The sequence below is a fragment of the Fusarium verticillioides genome, chromosome 5 (genome assembly GCF_000149555.1).
Source record: "Fusarium verticillioides 7600 chromosome 5, whole genome shotgun sequence".
Classification (NCBI taxonomy): Eukaryota; Fungi; Ascomycota; class Sordariomycetes; order Hypocreales; family Nectriaceae; genus Fusarium; species Fusarium verticillioides.
Genome location: NC_031679.1, coordinates 3,501,408 through 3,519,945, shown reverse-complemented (window position 1 = coordinate 3,519,945; position 18,538 = coordinate 3,501,408). Strand labels below are relative to the sequence as shown.

Below are 18,538 nucleotides of genomic sequence, written 5' to 3'. Positions count from 1 at the left end.
AGGACTCGGCGATGACTTGCTATTTTTTCGATTTGGTTGAATTCACATGCTATCTACGTTGCATTTTTTACCTCGTTCTATCTACTTCTACGCAATATTCACATCCATATACACTACATACAGAGCTCGTTCTGTTCTTTGGGGCCCATCAAGGCGAGTCCGTTGATAGGTACTAGGTAACCAGCGACAGTTAAGGTTCCATGTAATGAATGGTTATGTAGGTCATCAGTAATTTAGCTTTGTTACCATGAGCAGAAAGCTAAATGATACACAAAGGTTTGGATGTCATAATAAAATTGAATTTCAGTTTATTCATTCGATATTCAATCCTTTGCTTCCCAAGCTGTTTACTTTACCTGTGTGCTGTCAGGTTTCAAGTCTCGGCATCTAGTCTGGTATGATTTTGTGTTAATGCGCGCAACCAGTGAGACCTGGAGTAACATATAACAAAAGTGGAGCATTTTATAGTGGCCGCGTGAAGACGCGCGCCGACCGCGACCTGAACCTTTAAGCTGAGGGTGCACTCAAATTTCAGACTAAGCCGTGCCTCGCATCGTAACACATCGTCACCTCACAAAGACGACAGCATCTTCTTGTCACAGCATATTCCCGCATTTATAAAGCTTTCTACCAGTCGCCGAAATGACTGCTATGTATGTAATTTCTCTCAATGACCCCCTTTATACTCGTCACAGATCTTGCGCTTGCTCGATCCTTTGATGGCCCTCATAAGCATTGCCGCAGCAATAGCTAGCTAACAAAGTCATCAAAACTACAGCGAGAGCTTCGATAACATCTACTTGGACCTCTCCAAGGAGAGCGGAAAGTGCAGATTCGCAGAGACCGGTTTCGGATGGAAGCCCGTGGGCGGCGGCGATACCTTCACCCTCGATCATAACAACATTGCCTCTGCGCAATGGAGTCGCGCCGCCAAGGGCTATGAGATCAAGATCGTACAGCGCGCCAAGTCCGGCATAATCCAGCTCGATGGCTTCCAACAAGAAGATTACGATCGCCTTGCCAAGGTGTTCAAGAACTGGTACAGCACTGCTCTTGAGAGCAAGGAACACGCTCTGCGAGGCTGGAACTGGGGCAAGGCCGAATTTTCAAAGTCCGAACTCACATTCAGCGTCCAAAACCGGCCCGCATTCGAATTAGCCTACTCGGAAATTGGAAACACCAACCTCGCTGGCCGCAATGAGGTGGCAGTAGAGATGGCACTCCCTGATACGGGCGCTAACGCCCAGCTCGGTGGTGCCAGGTCGAAGGGATCCAAGGCTGCCGCTGGCCGAGACCAGCTTGTCGAGATGCGATTCTACATTCCTGGTGTTACGACTCGCAAGGAGGCTGAAGGAGAGGACGCAGGCAGTGATGCCGGTAACGACGAGCAGGAAAAGAATGCTGCTACTCTGTTTTACGAGACTCTGATTGATAAGGCTGAGATTGGCGAGACTGCTGGTGATACTATCGCCACTTTCCTGGATGTCCTACATCTCACGCCCAGGTATGTCCGGTTTTCTGCTTCTTTTGTGCGCACGCTAATACATTATCTATAGAGGCCGTTTCGATATCGACATGTACGAAGCCTCTTTCCGACTCCGAGGCAAAACCTACGACTACAAGATTCAATACGAGGCTATCAAGAAGTTTATGGTACTACCAAAGCCTGATGAGGTGCACTACATGCTTGTCATGGGTCTGGACCCGCCCCTGCGTCAAGGTCAAACACGATATCCCTTCGTTGTGATGCAGTTTAAGAAGGACGAGGAAGTCACTATTGACCTCAACTTGAACGAGGACGAGCTTAAGAGCAAGTACCAAGAAAAGCTGGAACCTCATTACGAGGAACCCCTCCACCAAGTTGTCGCCAAGATCTTCCGTGGTCTGGGTAACAGGAAGATTTCATCCCCTGCCAAGGACTTCATCACGTACGTTCCCTGTTTTCTGCTGCATCATAAGATTACTGACTCGTGTGCAGACACCGCAGCCAATATGGCATCAAGTGCTCTATTAAGGCAAGCGAGGGTTTCCTCTACTGTCTGGAGAAGGCATTCATGTTTGTGCCCAAGCCCGCTGTCTACATCGCCTACGAACAGACACAATCGGTTACTTTCTCGCGTGTCAGCGGAGCTGTATCAGCACTGTCGACATTTGACATCACAGTTCTTCTAAAGAATGGTGCCGGCTCGTCCCAGTTCAGCAATATCAGCCGTGAGGACCTCAAGGCCCTCGAAAGCTTCTTCAAGCTCAAGGGTCTGCGGGTCAAGAACGAGATTGACGAGGATGCCAACCTCCTTGCTGCCGCCCTCGATCAGCAGATGGATGACTCCGAGGACGAAGTTGCCGCCAAGGCTGACCGAGGCTCCGCTGACGAGGATGAGGAGAGCGTGGACGAGGACTTCCGAACTGATAGCGAAAGCGATGTAGCAGAGGAGTACGACAGTGCCCACGAGAGCTCTGGCTCAGGCAGTGACGAGAGCAACGTGGATGAAGACGAAGAACGTGATGATGACGATGAGGACGCGGAAGAGGAGCGTCCTAAGAAGAAGAAGAAGACAGGCTAAAGGTAGCACACCTAGGCACATCGTTACTGAGTGCGTGTGTGTCTTTGAAGTGAGACACGTGAGCAGTTTAATGGGAGCGGGTCTATGAAAACTCTTGGTCTTGGAGACCGAGATACCAAAGGCGTTTGGGCTAGAAAGACGATTTGACACTTCCACCTGGGTTCATGTAGTAGTATGTTTTACCAATTACAATATCGTATTCCGCTTTGATAGTTTGGTTAACAAGCTGTCTTTCTGCACGACTCATGTTCGGAACAGCTTTGTGGTGGCATTGGTCATGACATCCATGGCACTGACATATAGTCGACGAGACTAGATCGATTGAGGCTAGATGAAATTAAGCTTGCTTTGCGCTGAGTTTTTTAATATGGAAATTGATTCATCTGCAAACTATAGCAATAAATCATTGAGTTGAAAGAGCCTCGGGACATCCTTTAGCCTGTAATATATCTACTACAAGTACAGGCTCGTAATTGATCAAGCCATCTGGGGTACTCCTTGTTCTCGTCACCTGGAGAGGGGTGCATTTGGATCGCCCGTCAGTTGTCAGCCGCAAAGAGCTAGTGACGACTACTAAGAGAGCTCCCCATAAAATCTTATCGTCGGCTTTACAACGAACAGTCTAATTACCATCGTATCAGTCTCTGTTACAGTGCGGTCACGAGTCGCAAACAACGTACGAGCGCCGAGGCAAATGCGTAAATAGATCCGGTAGCTAGCAATTCTCCTGAAGAAAAGAAAACATGGATATTCTCCGGAAGGCTGACTGCTTACTACATGTAGATCACGATCCTGCACTCTCGTTCGTGTGCGTTCCTGTACACCCAATGTGAGTCTTGCTGATTCTATAGGTGGAGACGGATAGTTGCTGAACGTTCTCGGTTTGGCTCCGATGATCAGGGGTGGCCCTTGATCGGCGATGGTAGGTTAAGAGACTAAGATACTGCAAGCTGAGGTACGTAGACCTCTTACATGACCTTTGCCTAGGTACATGTCAGTGGTAGGTGATCTAACACTAAAGCTTCGTGGAGATGTTGATCAGCTCAATGCACCAAGATTTGGTGTCATAGAAATTGCTCTTTCTGGTAATAGTAACGAGATCCGAGGGGTAAAATTCAAGTCTCGTATTATTGGGTATATTTGGAGAAAAAAGGTGCCATTCAAATGTCCAAGACCTTGTCGTTTAAGGTTTGGACAAAGATCAGATCAGCCGGGGCCAGGGATGTAAGCGAAGTTTTGCTTCTGCCGAAGTTCAGCGTAACATGGAGCGCAATAAATGAAAAATAAGTGAAAAAAAAAACATTTTTCATGTATTACCGCACTAGTATGTGACAGCTCACACACTCCGGCTCCGACGTGGGTTCACAGGAGGGGCCATATCCGAGTCAGCGCATTGAAATGGCCGGGCCGTTGGTTAGCAGGGTCACCTTGAAAATGCCTAGGTATGTACTGTAACTGTCGTGTGAAGGATGGATGGGAGCTCACAGATGAACATTTGTGTCCCGTCAGCGATAATGCACGAGAGGGTTCTGACAGCCTGAACGACCAGCTACTCGGCCTGCAGAACCGAGGATCAGGGGTACCTTGAGCAATGGAGCCTGGAGGGTATCACAAATAATGCCTGGGTCCTATAACAGAAGGCCCCGTCAGTCAGAGAGGAGTTGTTTGGGTCGAATAGCCATGATCTGATCCTTCAAGGGTTCTTAGGAGCACTCGCTATCGCTGGCTTCTGCAGAACAAGCTTTTGAGTTATAGAAAACGGTTTCTTACATGAGTTTAAGACGTAACTATGACTTGCTCGACCTGAACTGAATCTGTGTAAGTGGCAGGGAAGTTGACCTGTCGCGATCTCTATAAATCCGTCGTCTTTCGAGCAATTCCTTCGGTTTCCCATTGAGTAACGAAACCAACATGACCACTATCTTGTCCGTTGCCTTACCTTATACTACATTCAACCTTCCTCCTCATCAGCTCCACACAACGCGCACAGCGTGTAACACCTGGCTGGCATGAAGAAGGTACCCGTTCTGCGTCGCACCTTCCCAAACACCTTACTCCCCGTGCAGGACAGGGCAGGCGCAGGGTTGGTAGTTACCTAGGCACAGTATCTGAGGTGCCTGTACTCCGTAGCATCCAGTCCTAGGAAACTGCGGCTGCCTTCCGAAAAGAATCCTTCCTCTGTTTCTTACGGTTGACTAATTCCGCCCGTATTTGATCTGACCCAAAGAGCTCTCTTCGCACAAGGCATCTTACTCGCGGCCGAACGTAGATCAGGGCTGAATATGACCTATACAACATTTCGATATGAATTGCCAGGGCTGAGCAAGCCACACAAACCATTATGCAAGCCCTACATAATCGATTGTCTGTCTGACAAGAGGAGAAGGAGCTCCGGGCTAGCTGCACTTTGCATAGGGTGAAGAGAGAAGTATTCCTATTCCTTTCCGAGGTGACGTTGGCTTTCGGCCAACGGCTTGTCTGCACCATCTCGGTCGACGAGCATAACTTGTTCACACTCTGCAGCAAACTCAGCGCCATCAGAAAAAAAGATGCCACCGCCGAAAAAAGAGGAAACAACACCCAGAAACAGTGACGTCGAACATAAGGGCTAAAAAAGACTCCCGCCACGAAGACGGCAGCGATAGATGGACATGGTTTAGCCCACAAAAAACCGTTGTCTTTCCCGTCCGTCATGTTCAATCCTAACGACGCCCCCCCAAAACGACATATCAGCTCAACGGCCAACAACCACATCCGGCTCCATTAGTCCCCCAATTCCCCTCGAAACGTCCTAGCTTCATGATCCAACGTGAATCCCTTCAGCCCAGGGTCGTTTTTTCCCAGGCATGGCATACATTTTCGTTGGGTGAGCTACAGGCTTGCAGCCCCCTCCCCCCTGGTTGTAGCCAGCCACCCCCCCCGCTCCTCGGTTGCGAACTTGGATCAGACCACCATAATACAGACGTATACTTACAGAATTGTGTGGTCAGTACGCGGTCTGATTTGGATCAGAAGCCATCCGTACCTGGTTGGAGTGTTCCTGTCAAAATTACCAAATCAATGGAACCATCTAGTTACAGTTATCATCTCCGTGCTGCGGCATCCGAAACAACCGGACCACCGTACGAAGTCATAGCAAAATGAAGAAGCTTGTGGTATCACCTAGTATCACGATGGCCGTGCCTCAGTCACCTGGTCGTTATTCCCAGTATGCCCAGTGAGCTTCTCGACTTATGAGTGGTCCTTCTTTCGATGAACCACCTGAATACCTGGGCTGGTCGAGCTGTGGCACTTGACAGAGCGAGCGGGCTCTTGGCTTTTATGAGATAACAGATGAATAACGTCCTTCTCTCTCCAGTTTAGAACGGGCAAGAGCCTTGTGGAGTGCCTGGATAGCCTAGTTTAAGAAGATCCAGATCTGACCGCTCACAATCGTCACTACAACATGATTCGGCATCGCGCCAAACTGACAGAACTCGGAGAACGACACTGGCAGGGAAGATATAGGCGCCTCAAACATGCACTCTTCCGCGCTTGACATGTGAGCGGTAGGGCTTGTCAAGCCAAGATGTCCAATAAAGGCTGGATGGGCAAGGTCTCGATATGCCGATCACTTTACAGAGCACGAATGCCCAAAGTACCACTTACAGTCGGTCCCCGTCTCCTTCCCGGACCTAATCCCCGCCCCGGTTTCCTGTCTCCTCCCCCCAAAGGAGTCCACCTATTTCCCAGGTCCAATTCCAGCTCGGGTTTCCCAGAAGCTGTCCCCAAGTCCCCCCTTGGGCGGTAAAGGCGGGGGCACTGGCCAATTCGATTGTCGAGTTAATGCAAACACAATCAGGGCGTCGACTTGAATCCACACATGGCTCCTCCATCATTCAGCATTGGCTTTCCCACGGCCACGGATTCATACCAGCCACATCTTCCTATTGGAAGCCTAATAGTTCACGTGGGGAAGGGAAGAGAAGCTTGTCCTGCTTTGACACAACACCATCAGGTTGCCCTATGTTATTTTTGACAAAACAGATCTCACCACATCCTATAACTAGGGCGAATGCGTGAGCACGCCAGAGTGTAGTCATCAAGGGCCTCGAACCATATTACCGCTCAGGCCTCGGGACAACGTTGGATGTCCCCGTGACTAGTCACTCGACTCTTACAGCCTCAGGGGAAGAGGCGACAGACGGAGGAGGAGAAGGAAAGGGGCCGGAGGCCAAAGTACGAGAAAACGAAAGACCACCACGAGGATACGCAGTCGATAGTGCGGCTGAAGAGGGAACCTGTGAGTAAAGATGTGACGATCTGGGCAAATGTCACCCAACCCAGCATGTCCTTTGACGTTAACAATGGTGTGAAGCAGGTACGCGGAGCGGCAGTGAGGAAGGCCTTGAATACCGTTAGTGGAAACGAAAGGCACGGCCACTCATTCGCTCATCATCTGAGAAAGAATTAAGGGCCGGAAAAGACATTCGATCCGTCACCTAATAGGTGACCGATTGTCTCGTGGTGCCGAGAAATCTCTTTGGTGGGGTGACATTTTATCTTGTGTTTGGTGGGAGCACGAGACTACCGTACAGCATCGCCCCTCCTGGAATGGGAACAGGGCCCTCGATCTTCTAATTTACTTGTTGGCTGCAAATCGGCGTCCGTGGTGCTAGAACTATTGAGCAGGTTCCAGTGACGTCGGAGTCTGCGGCTTCAAATTGCTGTATAAGCAGTCGGGTCCTTTAAACAACCAACCTCCGTGGCGAAGTACGGTGCCGGCCACGGGCCCAAGCCGACTGAACCAACAGACGTTGTTTATCAAGACGTTCACTGATCGAAGCTCGATCGCACTTCCACTCGATATCATACCTGGATCCTTAGATCACAATCGACGACCAGTTGCTATTAAAGTGACAGCCAGGGCACGCCTGGTTGCATAGGCAAAAGCGATATCCGGCCCACTCCTTCAGACATCTAAACACAAGAGCTGGACGAACACTCGAGTGGCTACGCAAGTCCAGAATTTGCTGTAGCCTCCGACCTCCAATCCCACCATGGCGGGGGATCATAACGAGGACCAGTCATTCTATGACTTTCTCATAGAAGAGCCAGAGGTACGTTAATTGACGACGAGGCGACGGGTGGAGAGTGTACTGCTGCCCCCTTGTGCGATGTGAATTAAAGTTGAAGAGGAAGTTTGGCCAGTTGGAGATATCCTGTCGAGGTCAATGCTCAATAGCATGTCATGGTTGCAGCAAAGCAGCTGAGACATGTCAACACCATGCATCAGGCCAGTGGCTAAGTCTCGACCCAACTGGTGTCTGTCTCGATTCCGTCTCTCCCGAAGGATGACTCGAGCTATTGAATCATGGTTTGTTGTCGCGCCCTGGTATTCAATGGTACCACCGAAAAACTCGTTTAGAAGAGGCCATTTTTTCGCAAAAGTTTCCTCGTCAAACGAGACACATTCAATTCAATAGCTCAGGGGCAAAAGAACCGGCAGGGGAAAAGAGCTGAAGCGAGTCGAGACCTGGAGGAGACAGTAGAGTGGCAATTTTGAGACAGAAAACAGGAGATGAAAGAGAAGAGTGAACAATCAGTGAAGATGGAATAAAGTCTAACGTTTGGCGTTTCCGTTGGAGCAGATGATAGCGCCGGCACCATCCGGTCATTTCCCACATCAACAGCCCATTTCGTCGCCGAATCGAACGAGCCGCGATGCGCCGCCACGGCCAGAACCGACCGAAATCGAGACCCACCACCACGCGAATCCAAACGCAAATCATCACTCGGGTCCGGTGACCTTACCGGGCCCGGTACTCGGAATGCAATTGCCGGGCACCGTTCCTGAAGCGTCACGTGCACAATCACGCGCTCACCTTGAAATTGACCTTGACATCGACTTACACGCGCAGCAACACCCACATGGTTCCCATCTTTCTCATGGTGCGCATCCCCAGGCGCATGGAATTCATGGTCCCGGCCATGGCCATGGAGCTCATTCAGCTCAGAGTTCAGCGAGTCTTCCGCCCGCTGGGTTTGCAAGTCACATCCCTCCCGCCTCTTCTGGTCCAATGTCGATGGATTGGAGCATGTACCATGTTCCTCCAAATTTGCAGCTAAATCACCCTCACTTTGATTTTGAGATCCCAGGGCATATGGGCGTTGTTGGGCATTCGAACCCTCTTTCGCATGCGCCGACAGATCCGGCCTCATTTTCGTACGGAAGCAATCTCGTTTCACCTTCAAGCATTCACCCGAATAGTGCCCACTTCGATACAGGCGTTCCAAATCAATGGGACGATTCTATGAGCCATGATGCCAGCACTCCAAAAGTGCGGACCCCCGTTCATCATGTTGCCACCAACCCCTGGGCCGACATAGACGAGCCTACGGGAGACAATAGCGCGACACCTGCTTCTCGTCCACGAAAGACTCCTCGACCGAGACGACAAAAGAAAGAGGCTCGCAAACTATCGGACGCTTCTCAGGGGGCTATGAGTAGCAGTACTGGCGGGACAGCACCTTCGATATCCGATGCTGCCAGTCCCAGTTCTGCGTCGCAGAACAGCCGTGCCAGTATTGGCTCCAAATCAGTGTCCATGGCCTCGACAGTATCGACAGCGTCTAGCCGCCAAAGCAAGCTCCGCAGTGCTTCTCGGACGTCCAAAAATAGTCGAGACAAGCCCAACGACACTCCCGAAGACCGTCGAACACGAGCCTCTCACAATCTCGTCGAAAAGCAATATCGAAATCGCCTCAATGCCCAATTCGAATCTCTCCTCAGCACGCTGCCCGACCAACTCCGCCATGGGGAAAGTAGCAGCGGCAATGGAAACGAGGATAACGAATCCGACCATGCAAACGATGCTGACAGACGTGTCAGTAAGGGCGAGGTGCTTGAAATGGCTCGCAAGCATATTCAAGCATTAGAACGTGAGAGAAATCAACTCGAACTCGAGAACCTTGAGCTTCATGGCAGCCTACGACGACTCAAAGAATCAAATTCCGAAAGCGCGACATCCTCGTCGGGCCAAGAGAACTCTGCCGAAGCCGACACGAATAAGGATCCTAAGAGGGAGCGGGATGATGATGATGATGATGAGAAAGAAGGTTCATAACAAACAACATATTGTGGGTATAGAGAGGCAATAGTTGCACAGTCACTCAAAGTTTTTGAGAGTCAGGCTTCTCAAACAACATGTTCGTGAATGAGTACATGTTTGATAAGTTTGCATCTCTCTTTAACCATTCATAGTCTCTTCATATTCCTATTCTTGTTTGATTATCCTTTGGCTTGCTTCATTTGTTCGCATAGCATGTTGGTCCCATGGTGATTTGTTTTACGTGGACACTCCTTAGTCCTTACCCATGCGACCTATTACCAGACGCCCTATTGATATTCGTTTTCATGTTTTGGTTCTCAAGTTGTGACAGATTCAAAAGGGGCGTGGGGCTCAGGCAGTATCAAGAATGGAAGTGACTCTGTCCTTTCATGGGTGCTTGCTTATATGTTTGTTTGGTCTTGTATGTTTGTTTTTGATATTCCTTTTGTATTCCCTCACTTAGACATGCTGTTTGATTGTTCTTGTTACACCTCCTTCCCTCATTACCCATGCCATCCTTTCTTTGGACTTACGACTCACATGACACAAAAGCCACAGCACCACAGTACCGCACAGCACATAGAGACATGGCTTGACTTGATCGGACTGGACACATGGTCTGTGTTACATCATGTTGCCACGCCTTCTTACTTGAATCTTCTTCTTTGTCTACATTGGTGTGGAGCATTAGGGTTCTATAAGGGAGGGAGCTCTACGGTTTAGTGTTTTATATGGAGCAAGAACGGGAGGGCAGAAGGAATAAAGAAAGACATTAGAAAATGGGAAAGGGATAGACATGGTTTTTGAGCATGGGTTATATGACACTGGCTTATCGGAGACATGTCTGTCTATAATCAAGTTCATGGAATAGACTTATGGTTGCGGTTTGAAATTCATTCCACAATTATGCATGACAAGCATCTTCGGTCAACCTCCGTAACTTTAGTCTACGTTGACTCTGTCTTGGAGAAACTTTAGAAAAGTCGGATATTTATATTCGACAGCTAAAGCAGCTGATGTCATGAGCAAGACGTTGTATACTTTTTGTTTTTGAATCGTCTTTGCATTGTATGAACCACTACATTCAATACGACCCTTGACGCGTGCAATGCAGGGATTCAGAGGCAGACATCATCTCAAAGAATGTATCCTAATTTCAGTTGCTCAATAAAATAAGTTCTGGTCACATCGCATGGGAATTAATGAATGCTTGGTTGTTAAACTTCAACATTTTTTTAGTCATTTTTAACTTAGTATATATACAAAAAGCAAGTAAATGTCTCAAAGTCAGCGCGCTTGGCAGAAATGCATTTTTGGCTGTGGTGCCGGTATGTTGTACAGGATAAGATAGATAGCTTACTGCTATGTGCCGCTGATTTTTGTCTAAAAGTTCATAAATCCATCACTCGTCATAACTGGAAATATTGCGCCAGTTGATTCCCAAAAGATCTCTCGCACAAAGCTAGACCTTGTTCTCACCCGTTGGCCGACCCCCCAGTGGCCGACTCCGAAAAGACATTGCAGTAAGGATGAAAAAAGAAATAAAAACACACCCAATGCCTTGTTTAGCTTTTCAGTACCGCCCCCAATGCCGTGAACTGCTTTCTGCAGATCAAAAGTACGCCTTAAATGACCTGGTTGCCGGAGGCTGAAGGTCAAGGCCTGACAGCCGGACCACAGGACCAGAGGCCCAAGTATAGAATGCCTTTCGCGGCGAAGCTCAAACCCATACAAAAGAAATCCAACTGTGGGCTGACACACCCAGGAGCACAGTGTCTTGTGTAAAAGCAATATGAGGCGACATATGCCGCACGTGAGAATGTGTGTGTGTGTGTGTGTGTGTGTGTGAGAGAGAGAGAGAGAGAGAGAGAGATGAAACAGAAAAAAAAGAAAGTTGCCTCCAGTGTTGAGGTCGAAAAGAGGTAACAAATCAACATGGAGCGATCAAATCATTTTAGATACGATCGCCATTGCCCTTGGCATATGTACGGGGAAATAGTGCATATTGACCCACAGGAGGGGCCTGGGTGCTTAGACTTGTTGTTCTAGCACGAGGACGTCGGGTCTTGGGAAGCTCGACAGACTTGGTGTTGTTGGGGATATCATCCCTGACGATAGACTCGCTTGCGTGGCTCCTGTGGTGAGGCTTCTTGGTGATGGGCACAGAGGGGAATGGTGTGAGCTCAGGGACTGTGTCCTTCTCAGTAGAGGCAGGAGGAGTAGTGTCTTCTTCGTCGCTATCATCGTGTGATTTGATGATCTGTGACTCGCGGATTGTCTTGTTTGACTCAACCCACTTGTTCAATGACGTGCTGCTGGTGAGGCGAGTCAAGTTAGTCCAGGTGGAGTTGGTAGAGACATGACGCTCTCCAGTTGAGTCAGAGAGGGATGTAGAGTTGGTAGCTGTAGTGGAAGTGCTTGCGCGCTGATGAGACATCTGAAGAGAGTTGCGGCTGGCAGCGTTGCTGACATCCTCATAGGGGTAGTTGGGGTCAACGATACCATGAACCACATCATCCTCACCCGAATAGCTCTGTCTCTCAGTCTCATTGAGGAGCATCTGTTGATGATAGTCACCAGGGATGAGTAGCGAAGGGGACAGGGTGAAGCCATACGACTCCTTGAAGCTGGATGCTCGAGAGTCGTTTCGACAATGGCTAAGATTGGACGGTCGGTGGACCTTGTCACCGCGTGGGAGCGAGAAGTTATTTGTCACAGCGACTCCCGTGCTTGGAGTGACGGCCTCGAAGGCACTCTCCGGCGAAGCCTGACTAGCGGGGCTTAGAGCCGGCATATCAAAACGGGACGCGGAAAGCATACCGGGAGACGACTCAGCAGTGCCGATGGTCGGTAGCTCCCTCAACTCATCATCTTTAAACAATGCCACTTGAACTCCAGGTGCATGCTCTCGTCCACCTTCCAACGACGGTCTCTCCCACTCGTAATCGAAGTTGGCATCGGCCTCGTGCTCGTAGCAGTAGTCGATATCATCCTCCCAGCTCTCTCTAAAGGAGTGAGCTTGGCCGTTGTAGTGTCCAGCACTGTGTTGGGCAGCATCATTCTCGAGAGTCTGGGAGCCCCGAAGAAGAGGGACTGATTGGCTAGCACGCAGCGAAGACCTGGTACTGATGATACTCTTTGGTGATCGTCCAATGTTTACCATATGTTCTTCCTCCTCTGGCACATCTGGCAATGGTGGCTCATAAGTTGCGGTTACCGGAAGTGGCCAGGCTGCATCATCTGGTGTGGTGATCGCATGCGAGAATCGGTGATCGTCTACTGGCAATACTGCCTGCTCAGGAGCTACGGCATAACCATGAGATGTTGCTGGAGGTCGCTCCATGATCTCACTAGGGCTGAAAGGCTGAGGGTGTCGGAACCCACCGCTCGTCAGTGGACGATCAAACCTTGCCACTGCAAGTGCGTCACCATCTTGCAGGCTGGACTGTCGGCTTGAGCCTCTTGGGGGAGGAATAGGGGCACCCAGAGTAGGAGAGTGAAGTGGCTCAAGCGGAGGAGGTCTTGGGGGTCGGACTGGCCGAGGTGGGCTGGTACGGAGCTGCTCCTGGGATCGAGCGTGCTTGATCAATCGACGTGGAAGGTTAGAGGCTCTTGAACTACGGGGAGATACTTCGTGCTCGACAACACGGTCTGAGTAGAAGTTGGGTTGGGGTTGCTCCTGTCCAGGAGTACGAGATGCTGAGTTGGCTACCTGTTCGCGTGGAGTATGGGTCACATGCTGAAAGTTGAAAGGCCCAGATATCTGAAGCTTCTTCTGTAGTGCTGTCTCGTCGCGAGATGTTTTCCGGCGGGCAAAGATAGTAGGCATGATGGCGTCCTTGAAGGTGGTCAAGGAAGTTTCGCTGCTCAATTCAGTCGAGTACAATGAACTTCCCGATGAGCTCTGGGCGCTGCTCTCACGTCTCGAGCGTCCTGACTTGCTCGACTTTGCACGGCGATGGAAGATATTCTTGCCCAGTACTTGCACACTGTCGGGTCGGTCTCGAGAGGAAGAAGTTCCGCTAGTCGTAGATCGCTGGGATGAGTGCCGAGTAATGCTCATGTTTTCGAATCCCTGCTCCCATCCTCGCTCACTATTCACAAACGACGAAGACCCAGACGATACAGCCCGGTGACCTCGATTAAGGTGAGACGCATGTTTCATCTGCTTGCTCAATTGGCGAATTCTCTCGGGTGATGGAGGGCCCTCTATGGCTGGCACCATGTATTCGTCCAGATCGATGGGTGAGTGCCGGGTGTGGGGGGATACATCGCGGTAGCCATGGACATCATTACTGGCATTGGCTTGAGCATTCTGGTTTGTATCGCGCCTGGAACGATCCGACTGGTATTCTGAGTAATAAGGCATTGTAGCAGCCCACATGATTACACAAGTCCTCCAAGAGGAGGGCGACGGCGGAGCGTGCCCTGTATGTAAACAATGACTTGCGAAACTGGCCTATTCCACAACTTCTTGTTCTTGATTTAAACCAGGCAGGGCAGTGAGATATAGTAAGGAATGGAGTAAGTGAGACCTTAAAGAGAGACTTGGGATAGGGCAGATCAGATGATGCCACGAGGTTTCAAAAAATGTATCGAAATGAGGGGTGGGAAAGGTCATCGGGAGATCAAACAACAAGATTATAACAACGAGGATGCAATGTACATATAAGTTAACAAGATGAGCGAGAGATTGATGCAATCTTGGGGCAAGGCAGCTTGTACCCTCCCAAAGATTAGACAGGCCCTAGGAACTGGGGCTAAGGGAGACTAGGGCGGTGGTAAGGGGGTCCCTCGACAGGGCTTCGAGTGGGTTGCGTTGGGCTGTCCCTGGCCCGTCTCGACGGACACAAGCCCCGGGAATCTGGGGGGTTTTTCCTTCTCTGCAAGGCCCATTCTGGCCGGGATAGTCCAGGTAGGATATATGCAAGGATACATCGATCAGGCAGACTTGAGTGTCGGTATCGCAATGCGTACTGTGCGAGTTTGAGCGTACGGGCCTGTGTCTGAGTGCGAGTGCATTTCCCTAACCGTAACCTCAGACGATGCTGGACTCGTCATAAGGCGACATGAGGTCCGTGGTGGTGCCATGGACGCCCTAACCGCCTACCCAGACAGAGACCAAGTGGGTGCAAGATGTTTGACCATCAGTGAGTCTTAATTACCTTATCTTGTATGTCAGTCAGGTTAAGGCAAGAGGAAACAACACAAGCCGTTACATAGACACGACGAAACGCCGTCAAGCAGAGAATGAAGAGGTCCAAACAATCAAAAATGACCTGCAAACTTTTCACATCCACAGAAGCAACTATGAATAAGTGGATGTTGACACAACGATGAGATGGGTCGTTATGCGTGCGTCAATGGGCAGGTTTTTCTTTCTCTGCAGCTTGAAACAACGACAAGAGCTCAAAGCCAAAGCACAAAAAAAAGAAAGAAGGAAAAGTCGGTATCTGCAGTCGGATTAGTTACTAGGTAGTAATGACAACGCAGCAGCAAGTCTTAATATCTGGACTCTGTTTCTTTCTCGGCTGCCCATTCAATACACGATACTTGCAGTTCAGCACGCTGAGCTCGTGGCAGATAATGACATTGGATTCCGGCGCCCGGTTTGATAGACTTTTTGTCTTCAGGATTTAGAGTGACACACAATCAAGCCTGCTGGCCTCAGAGCGATGCTCGACAGAGGACCAAAGCCTGTTCCCTGTTAGCTCTGCTCTATCAGTAGCTTTGGGGGAACCAGCTCCATGAGCAATGCAGGAACGAAGCCATAGCCACTCCGCTTGGCTCGGATGACGGATGACGAATGAACCCACAGAGCAGGTTACGTACTCGGCCATTGACGTCGTGGGGAGTTCGGTGACTGGAGGTGGGACATGAACACAGTGAATCGGTCTCTATGTATGTATGATCAAACAATTCGTTATCTAGAAATGGACATGGACAAATGTAACCGGGGAATCCTTTCAATCAAAATCGGAGGGATCTAATGAAAGTTCGAAATTACTTACCGAGACCTTGACATGGCAACACTTCGCAGAAGACATGCAATAGACCCAGAAGAGAGGGGATCGGTGAAAACTGCAAGGGTCTTCTCACCCAGCCCTTCTACCCCACTGCATTTCCATCCGTATATTCGGAGCCCTTGGGACACTGGCTTCGTGCTTTCCCATGTATGGCTTCATGGTTCTCTTCATTCTCATATACGCTGTGCCGTTTACATCCCTTCGACTAGTAGCCCATAGTCTGCGAGACTTGCAATTTCAGGTATGCCACAGCAACTGCGCGTTCATTCACGCATCCTGTTATCGTTTTTTAATCGACTGACAGGACTGAACTTGAAAGCAGGGCAGCATATGACGCGCTAGCTCAAGACCCTTTTTGCGGGTCATCAGAAGAAACGCGTCCGGCGTTGCAAGCTCTGGAAGCCCACTAAACATCTTGTGGTTCGTTTTAGCGTCGGGGATGGCGAGGAGGATACAGACCGTGGCCAAGGTTGAGCAATGACCGCATCTGCAGATTGCTTCATCTTCTCCTAGTTTTAAGGAGTTTCCTTGCTGTGGAGGATAACCACTGATGGTTTGGAACAAGATCTAGCTAAAGGCATGGTATAAGCATGTCTATCATAATCAGCCCAGAAAACACGTGGGATCTGGACGATGAAGGCTGCTTTGAAACGTGTGCAATGCCTTTTCCCGTGATCATAGACCAGATAACGTTTGGCGATGCAGCCATTATTTCAGTTGGAAGCTTGCTCTCCAAGCCATGAAATCCGTTGAATTGCTTGAGTCAAAAGCTATCGATATGAGGAGATTGCTGGCTCATTTCATTTCATTGAAGGCGCCATAGTATTGCCAAGACGAGTCTTGATCTTGACGAACTACCCAATACATCCTCATTTCCTGGTTGGAAGGGACGGCAGAACACTCATGGACTGTTTTTAGACGCCTATGTGACCAGGGAACGAGATTTTCTCATGTCGTAGAAATCTCACCTAACCCCACGAGAGATAAGGGTCGGATGGATAGAGAATCATGAGTCTAGGAACTAAGCAAGGTCAGGGGCTGAGCTAGACTGGCTGTTGCAGCACACAGACGGCGTGGCACCCAGCCTGAGCATTGAGGTGAGCTTTGTGCACAAATGGCACCGACGCCTACGGTTGGTAAAACAGGAACATCAACAAGAAGGGTAACCATCGGTTGCTCAGGCGTCTTGGTTCTGCCCTGACCCGCTGCGCTGGGACGGGCTGTGGGACGACGAACGCGTGGTGGGCTTTGAAAGACACTGCGCCGTCCAAGAATCCGGGTTTGGAAAGAGAAGATCGGCTCGTGGATGACGCGGAAGGACAGCCGGATGAGCGAATATGATGAGACAAAAAGCTTGATGCCGATGTGACGAAACAAACGCGGTGAATCTTTTCTGGGACATTGCCGCGACCTTGTTGGCTCTGCCAATTGCTTGCAAGTTAGTGTTCCAGTCTCGGGGGGGTCAATAACGGAGGGAACCAGGGCCCTGCAGTAACGTGCAGTAGTGCCAGGGCCAGGACTCCTTTGCCCTTTGTGGTTAGTGGCCAGGGGTAGGAGTGCCGGGCCCTTGAGCGGACACACTGAGGCCATCAAGAACGTGCGTGTAACAGAACTCAGCTGGGGCTTCGGGAGAGCTTTGGTTTCCCAACTCCTGCTTGAATCGCGCGTTGGTGGGTAGGGAGCGATATGGCCCCTTCTCTTTTGATTAACTCATCACGGGCCCAGGAACTAATCACGTTGATGACCCAAGTGGCATCCTGCCCCTGTCCCGAACTCCACAAGAAGCTGCGCCAGCTGCTGAGCTAAGGAAATACGTACAGAGCGTCCTGGGCAACGGCATACGGATGTTTGCCGCCACTGACCCTGGGGCTGTAGGAGCAGCTTTGGGGGCTTGATGAACCGAGACGCTAAGGCTGGGCTTGGGTAGCTTTGAGACTGTTAAAGGCTGCTAGACGGAGGCCAGGTGGCGCCAGAAGCCGCGATGGAACCTTCGATACTCGACGTCGTCACCATATGGTTTTGCCGCTGAAAGTTAATATGCAGATTATGATCAGAATGACGCGATGATCAAACCGGTAGAGTGAGGTTTATTGATGATGAGAGGGGTTCTGAGAAAACATTGGGGAGATGCGATAACTCGGGAGTTGATAAAGTTGCTCATACCCAGGTGCTCGTGTCCGCGTAGATGCCGAAGATGGACCTTCCTTCCCTCCATTATACCACTCACTTCACTTCACCTCCCTTGCTCGCCCAATTACCTAGGGCAGGTACCTACCCTACGGGTTTCCGATTGACGCGAAAAAAATAGTTAAAATACATCAATCAACTCAATTACCTGACTATTCGAGAAGGTGCGTTTGAGCTTATCTCTCAATAGGTACCTAGGTAAGCTGGGTAAGGTAGGTACCTGTCAGTGACATATTCAATGAGGCAGTCGTGTCTCGCTAGACGCGGTTGGTCCCATTGTTTTGAGTCCGGGTACACTTTTCCATGTGCATACGATAATTCAAACGAATCTCACTGACTCCAAAAGTTCCCTGCGACAAGTGCGTGAAAGCTGCATCTCAGCATGAGGTAAGCATCCAGGTCAGGACAAGTATAGTGATTGGTCACGAGCGTTGAAATCACCAGTCACACTCTAACCTATTACCGGGTAGGCAAATTAAACTGCGCCGTATTCCTTCATGCTTCCATGAAGATTTTTGGGGATCTCATCTTGACACCTCATGCACCGGGTAATCGGAGGGGATTGACGCCACTGACACAAGCTAGACAAGCAATTGCTTCACTTTAGCCGATGGCTGTCAGGAACGGTGGCAGCATCAGGAACAGAGCCATCTATCTGCTTACCCTCCAC

The 18,538-nt window shown here is 49.9% G+C and overlaps 4 protein-coding genes across 30 annotated transcripts; 2 read left to right on the top strand and 2 right to left on the bottom strand.

The window, feature by feature from the left end:
- Window positions 1–13: 13 nt before the first annotated feature.
- Window positions 14–2,920, top strand: FVEG_09193 (FACT complex subunit POB3). Its single transcript, XM_018898162.1, has 5 exons — window positions 14–395; window positions 454–653; window positions 779–1,504; window positions 1,557–1,928; window positions 1,979–2,920. Exons 2-5 carry the CDS (start codon window positions 643–645, stop codon window positions 2,562–2,564), a joined length of 1,695 nt encoding a protein of 564 aa, XP_018755992.1. The 5' UTR covers window positions 14–395; window positions 454–642; the 3' UTR covers window positions 2,565–2,920.
- Window positions 2,718–8,207, bottom strand: FVEG_16534 (hypothetical protein). Of its 17 annotated transcripts, XM_018905769.1 has the most exons (5): window positions 7,865–8,148; window positions 6,598–7,812; window positions 3,439–6,538; window positions 3,245–3,380; window positions 2,744–3,186 (listed from the first exon to the last, which is right to left on the bottom strand). In XM_018905769.1, the coding sequence occupies exon 3, from the start codon at window positions 5,316–5,318 to the stop codon at window positions 4,704–4,706; it is 615 nt and encodes a 204-aa protein (XP_018755990.1). In that variant the 5' UTR covers window positions 5,319–6,538; window positions 6,598–7,812; window positions 7,865–8,148; the 3' UTR covers window positions 2,744–3,186; window positions 3,245–3,380; window positions 3,439–4,703. The 17 variants fall into 17 exon arrangements, with proteins under 17 accessions (XP_018755988.1, XP_018755977.1, XP_018755990.1 ...); XM_018905778.1 differs by having other exon boundaries at window positions 3,245–6,430; window positions 6,478–7,812; window positions 7,865–8,161; XM_018905770.1 differs by having other exon boundaries at window positions 3,245–4,192; window positions 4,335–6,541; window positions 6,598–8,159.
- FVEG_09192 (hypothetical protein) lies at window positions 3,317–10,956 on the top strand. 3 transcript variants are annotated; one of them, XM_018898159.1, is made up of 3 exons: window positions 3,317–6,846; window positions 6,922–7,663; window positions 8,195–10,956. In XM_018898159.1, exons 2-3 carry the CDS (start codon window positions 7,604–7,606, stop codon window positions 9,668–9,670), a joined length of 1,536 nt encoding a protein of 511 aa, XP_018755972.1. In that variant the 5' UTR covers window positions 3,317–6,846; window positions 6,922–7,603; the 3' UTR covers window positions 9,671–10,956. The 3 variants fall into 3 exon arrangements, with proteins under 3 accessions (XP_018755972.1, XP_018755974.1, XP_018755973.1); XM_018898161.1 differs by having other exon boundaries at window positions 7,746–10,956; XM_018898160.1 differs by having other exon boundaries at window positions 6,922–10,956.
- Window positions 10,863–17,354, bottom strand: FVEG_09191 (hypothetical protein). 9 transcript variants are annotated; one of them, XM_018898158.1, is made up of 4 exons: window positions 15,488–15,624; window positions 14,875–15,352; window positions 14,687–14,820; window positions 11,506–14,631 (listed from the first exon to the last, which is right to left on the bottom strand). In XM_018898158.1, exon 4 carries the CDS (start codon window positions 14,037–14,039, stop codon window positions 11,610–11,612), a length of 2,430 nt encoding a protein of 809 aa, XP_018755971.1. In that variant the 5' UTR covers window positions 14,040–14,631; window positions 14,687–14,820; window positions 14,875–15,352; window positions 15,488–15,624; the 3' UTR covers window positions 11,506–11,609. The 9 variants fall into 9 exon arrangements, with proteins under 9 accessions (XP_018755963.1, XP_018755965.1, XP_018755964.1 ...); XM_018898154.1 differs by having other exon boundaries at window positions 11,506–14,820; window positions 15,488–17,354; XM_018898156.1 differs by having other exon boundaries at window positions 14,875–15,624.
- Between the last annotated feature and the right edge of the window lie 1,184 nt (window positions 17,355–18,538).